The 5,193-nt window shown below is 51.2% G+C and overlaps 2 protein-coding genes across 2 annotated transcripts in view; one reads left to right on the top strand and one right to left on the bottom strand.

Moving 5' to 3' along the window:
• The window catches only part of SERHL2 (serine hydrolase-like 2), a 7,035-nt gene extending 5,830 nt beyond the window's left edge, over nucleotides 1–1,205 (top strand). Inside the window, exons 10-11 of the mRNA XM_010007757.1 lie at nucleotides 554–647; nucleotides 955–1,205. Coding sequence (XP_010006059.1) covers nucleotides 554–647; nucleotides 955–1,071 — 211 coding nt within the window. The 3' untranslated portion in view covers nucleotides 1,072–1,205. The remainder of the gene's footprint in view (nucleotides 1–553; nucleotides 648–954) is intronic.
• A 1,388-nt stretch (nucleotides 1,206–2,593) lies between these two features.
• Nucleotides 2,594–5,193, bottom strand: part of RRP7A (ribosomal RNA processing 7 homolog A (S. cerevisiae)) — a 4,313-nt gene continuing 1,713 nt past the window's right edge. The window contains exons 2-6 of the mRNA XM_010007764.1: nucleotides 4,998–5,123; nucleotides 4,494–4,617; nucleotides 3,848–3,945; nucleotides 3,277–3,475; nucleotides 2,594–2,793 (exon numbers count right to left, since the gene is read on the bottom strand). Coding sequence (XP_010006066.1) covers nucleotides 2,708–2,793; nucleotides 3,277–3,475; nucleotides 3,848–3,945; nucleotides 4,494–4,617; nucleotides 4,998–5,123 — 633 coding nt within the window. The 3' untranslated portion in view covers nucleotides 2,594–2,707. The remainder of the gene's footprint in view (nucleotides 2,794–3,276; nucleotides 3,476–3,847; nucleotides 3,946–4,493; nucleotides 4,618–4,997; nucleotides 5,124–5,193) is intronic.

Raw genomic sequence — 5,193 nt, 5'->3', positions numbered from 1 at the left:
CGTGTAGGCCATACAGAGCCTTTCAGCCTGGGATGTCACCTTTTCCCACCATTGCAGCATGGTAGGAGACAGCATGATTGTAGCTCTGCAGGAGGTGTGGTGCTGCTTTCTCCAGGACTGCCCTGGTACCTGCCTTTCCAAGCAGGGCACACCCCATTTTAAAAAGCAGCATGGAGGGGGGAAAGGGACAGAGGGGAGATGTAGAACCTGGGTGGATGGAAAAAGTTAAGAGCAGAAGACAGGACGGGGTGGGGGCAGGGAATGATGTATTCAGACCAGTTAAGGAGCCAGCCCTGGTGGGGAACAATACTCTGATACTATGAGGTGATCACCCAAGGTTTTAAACAATTTAACAGGAAAGGTTGGCCAAACTGTGCAATGCTCCTTTGACTATCACATGTGACCTGTAACCCTGCTGTTTTTCCAGGCAGCCTGGAAAGAGCAGCTGGGTGTGCCACCCCACTGTCCTGGGGACACTGCTTCTGCCTAGGACAGCAGCAAAGACAAGTGGAGGCCACTGTGTGCTGTACTGAGCCTTGTTGTTGCCTTTCAGAGCACAAGATGGACTCTTGGTACCACACAAGCTAAACAACAGAAATCGCTTTGTGAAAGCCCTACGGGAGGCATTTGAGTCTACCCTCAAAGAGGTGAGAGCAAACTCCATCCTTGCATTTCCACTCCACCAGGCTGGGAGCAGCAGCTGGGAGCAGATCACTTTGGTGGACACCCCGCAGTAGGTGATTTCTGCTGAGTTGCACAGCCCTCACAAGAGGGAAAGCCAAATTTGCTTCTGCTGCCAAAGTCCCAAGTTGGTACTACCCTCTGGACCCAGCTCTTCCCAGGTCCTATCCCTGTCCTGTCCACCACCTCCCTCCCCAAGTGTCACACAGCAAACACAGCTTCCCTGAGGGAACACGTTCCCAGTTCACATCACCTTGTGTCCTTTCCCTCCAGCACATCCAGCTAGTAGAGGTGCCTGGGAGCCATTTCGTACACCTGAATGAGCCTGAGGTGGTCTCTGGGATCATCAGCAACTTCCTGACAGCACAGACCACCAGAGCCAGGCTCTAGGAAGCCCCCATCACTGCTGCAACAGGCCAGAACAGGAAGCTAAAACAGGCTGCAGAGGAATTCCCACCATTCCCACCATGCATCCAACGTCTTCTTTCCCAAGCTGAGCTCACTGCAGGCTGGAAGCAGGTCTGTTGGGGTGTTCCCTAGAGGAGCTGAGAAAAGTATCTCAATTGTTTATGGGAAAAGCAATGCATTCTTCACTTCCAGCTCTGTAAGCACAGGGATAGAGGCCTGCTCCTGACTCACACCCCGAAGTGGAGCATACAGGCAGACAAATCCTCTGCAGAAGCAGCAGCACTAGCATTTGAAGAGAGAGCTGGCTCATCTCACCTTCTCCCTGAGGATGGTGTGACCAGCTTCCTCCCAGGATCAGATTTACTGAAAAAACAGGAAAGTGTTCTGCTTCTCTGCTTACTTCTGTGGGTGCCTGAGCTCAGAGGGCCTGAGCATCCTGTTCTACTGTGAGAGCTGCTGCTTTTTTAAAAAACAGCTTACATAAGAGCTCACCTAGGCACAGAACACCATTTTAATGAACTCTTAGGAAATCAGTCACTAATCCTCTAGCTGAAGCAGCTGGGAGAGCTACTAATAATGGAAAAGTTGGCAGAGGTGATTTCTGTCCTAAATAAAGATTAATCTCCCAGTGTTAACTCCATTTTCTTGACTCTATTGGAAGGTGAATCTCCATTCTTTTGCAATGTTCAGCCAAGCAGCTAAAACACCAGGCTTAAGAGGCAGTGATTTTTACATGCATTCTGCTTTAGATGGGATGTATTAAGGATCCCTCTGCCTCCTAGTTAGGTTGATGCAAAAAGCTGACTGAAGCAAGCGGGTCTGGCAACTCCCTATGCAACTGAAACTGCTTTTGCAGTGGGTTTTCTAAAGGAAACTAAATCTGGTTTAACCCAGCTCTGTGGAATTTACCAGCATTTCCACCTTACTTCCAGGTTAGACATGGCTGTAGAGGTCCATGCACAGCTGGAAGACTGGGTACCTCAACACCTGGCTGAGAGGGAGCTGCCTGGGAGGGAAACACCAAGGCAAGGGGTAGTGTTCTGTACCAAACCACTGATCTCTACTTGTGACAACAGGTCTGGGAACTTCTCAGTTGGGTTTTTTCCAAGGTCACTTCCCTTCTTACAGGTAACACGTGCAAAGAAGCATTGGCGTACAAGCCATGACTTCAGTTGCCACCCGAGCACACAAGAAGCTGCCCCTGCAGCAGACCAAGGGAGAGGCAGGCATTCTCATATTTTAAGAACATAGCAGCAGTTTATTTACAGTTCCTCAGCTGTTCCTTGCCCCTGTAGAGGCTGTGCTAGATCAATCCCAGCTCACACCAAGCTTTAAGAGGGCCTTGGGTGGCAGGGAGATACAGGTTGTCATAGAAAGTGCCTCAGACCTGAGCAGCCTGGGAAGTGGTGCCACACGGCCAAACGATGGCAGAACAAGAGACAGCAGTGAGAGTGAAGGAAACCCTCTCCAGCAACAGTTGCTGTGATCTCCCATTCCAGATCCAAGGGTGGGGACAACCTGAAGCTGCCTCAGTTTGAAATCCTTTGGCACATGGAGTCCATAGGCACCTCTCCCACCTTCTCCACGACAGGCATCCGAGGAAACAGCTCCTCACAGCTTAGTACGGCCGAAACTTGCGCTGGGCTCGCATGAGGGCAATCCTCTGCTTGTCCTCCTCAAACTTCTTCCTCAACTGGGCAATGTCTAAAACAGGCAGAAAGAAGGCAGGTCACACGGCAGCAGATCTCCCTGTCCTGGGAAGCTTCACTTCCACACAGCGGGAAGGGCTCAGTCCTGACCCCCCGCACAAACACGTTTCCCAGAGCAGGTCCTTTCACGCCTGGGCTGAGCGCCAAGCTGGGGCTCTGGCCGTTTGTCTGCAGCAGTGCTACAGCTCCCTCTTGAGGAGAAACTGGTTTTCCCGTTCAGTTGCTGCCTTTGTGCAGACTGAAAACTCATCTTTTGGAAAGCCACAACCTGCACACTTTGCCACAAAATATTCCAGCAGCTCTTGCTAAGACAGGTGGTGTCAAGGAGCCCCCAAGAGCTGGAAACGCCATTTGCACAGCCACCCAGCCGAATCTACACCTGGACACAGCCTCCACTGAAGGAAGAAACACACTCCTTGGGTCATAGTGTGAGAGGTAAGAGACACGGGCAGGGGTGGGAAGAGACTGGGACACTCACGCTCTCTCTTGGTCTCACGATGCTGCCAGGCATAGAAGTTGAGCAGCTCTTTGCGAGCTCTTTTCTGTTTCTCCCTCTCCAGCAGCCGCAGGTTGGCAGCCTCTGTGCGGGGCAGGCCGGGCTTTCGGCCCTTCCGTGTCACCTTCACCCAGCCCTCCTCATCTGGAACGCCCTCCTCCTGGGCTGCTTTGGCTTCTTCCTGCAATGACAGGAGCGTGAGGCAGCTCAGTGCAGATGGGATCCCTCACAGACCCCCTTACATAGGGTTACAGCTCCTCCTTCTGCACAAGGTTTGAAGGAAAGTGTGGGACCAAGGGCACAGGCGTTCAGCTCTCAGTCACAACGCTGCACGGCAGCCAGGACCCCACATGTTTGTGAATACCTACCTACTGGGTGGAAATGTCAGGTGTTGTGGCCCAAACGAGGACGTGACTGCCCACCACCAACAGGGAACAAAAACAGCCTCAACAGCCAGTGTGCTTCCCTTTGCCTTTCCACCAAGATATCCCCCCTCCCATTCCCCTCCTGAGACAAACTGCTTGGCTGGGTTCCCTCCCCAGTCTGGCCTCACCTCTGCCATCTTTTTGTCGTAGTCTTCCATGTAGTTGTCCACCTCAGCCTTCAGCTCCTCCGGATCCACAACTGAGGCTGCATAGCTGGCAATCCACTCTGAGACAGAGAAGGCAGAAGTCAGCAGCAGCTTCTCTCAGAAGCAAGCACGATGCTTTTGGGCAGCTCTAGAGAGACCTATTGTGAGGATGGACAAACCCCACTCTTGTTCAGCACCCCCACTGCCATGGCAGTGAGCAATGGGAAAACCTTGCAACTTTCCCAAGCAGGAGTGGGGTAGCCTCAAGCCCAAGAGATGGAACATTCAGAGCTGTGTCACTGAAGTGCTGACATCTTGACAGACACCTGGTGTCTGTTATTGAGTTTGGATTCCATTTTGAGCAAGACACAGCTGGTTTCTCTGAAACTATGTGATACTGAAAAGATGTCAGGAAAAATTGCCCTTTCATTGTACCAAGTGACCCCATTCTGCCACAGGGTCACTAGACAAGACTAAAAGGTCCAGTACAACAAGCTTGCTATCTTGTGAATAATAAAAGCAGGACAATGAAACACTGGACATGACCTGGCTTGGTACAAAATGGTGATAATTAATCTGCAGAGGACTCAGCAAAGAAGGGCTATGGTTCCAGCAGGAAGCTACTTACTGCTAATGCCAGTTTTCACAGGGTGACTCTCTGTTGATATCAGCAAGGGACCTTCCTGTGACAGGGCTTTTGCTGCCTGGACACCAGCTGGTTTCTTAAACACCACATACGCTACTTGAAATCCCTTGGAGAGAAAGACACCATAGCCAGTCAGATACACCAGGGAAACTGGTGACACAGCAAAAAGCTGCAGTAAAAATAAACATAATAAAGTAAATATCAAAGCATAAGTTGCGGTGGGATAGCAAAAAAATAAAATATTTAAACAGACCTGTAAACTTAAAAACACGTGATCATGTTGCCCAAACCCCCAGATGGTTTTCCCATATAGAATGATAGAAGTGCTTTGGTTGGAAGACACAAACTTTAAGATTATCAAGTCCAACTGTAAGTCTAAGGCTGTCAAGTCCACCACTGAGCCGCATCTGTAGATGCCACGCTCCAAACAGCACCGTTCAGTCTGTGAGCAGCAAAGCACCACAATTCCTCCTGCCCGAGCTTTACCGTGGCAGGTTTGCAGCTGAAGAACTTGGACGCGCGTTTTCCTTTTTTGTCCCCCGGCTCCGGCTTCTCACAGACATCCACAGACTGGACGTGCCCGCAGCGGGAGAAGAGCCTGGACAGAGCGTCCTTGACGCAGAGAACAAGAGGGAACAGCTGGTGCAGGAAGGCAGGATCCCCCCTCACCCCTCTCCCCCCT

The sequence above is a fragment of the Chaetura pelagica genome, unplaced genomic scaffold, assembly GCF_000747805.2.
Source record: "Chaetura pelagica isolate M959 unplaced genomic scaffold, ChaPel_1.0 scaffold752, whole genome shotgun sequence".
In the NCBI taxonomy this organism is placed as follows: domain Eukaryota; kingdom Metazoa; phylum Chordata; class Aves; order Apodiformes; family Apodidae; genus Chaetura; species Chaetura pelagica.
The sequence above is the reverse complement of the archived record's forward strand: the minus strand, read 5'-3'. Positions and strand labels throughout refer to the sequence as shown.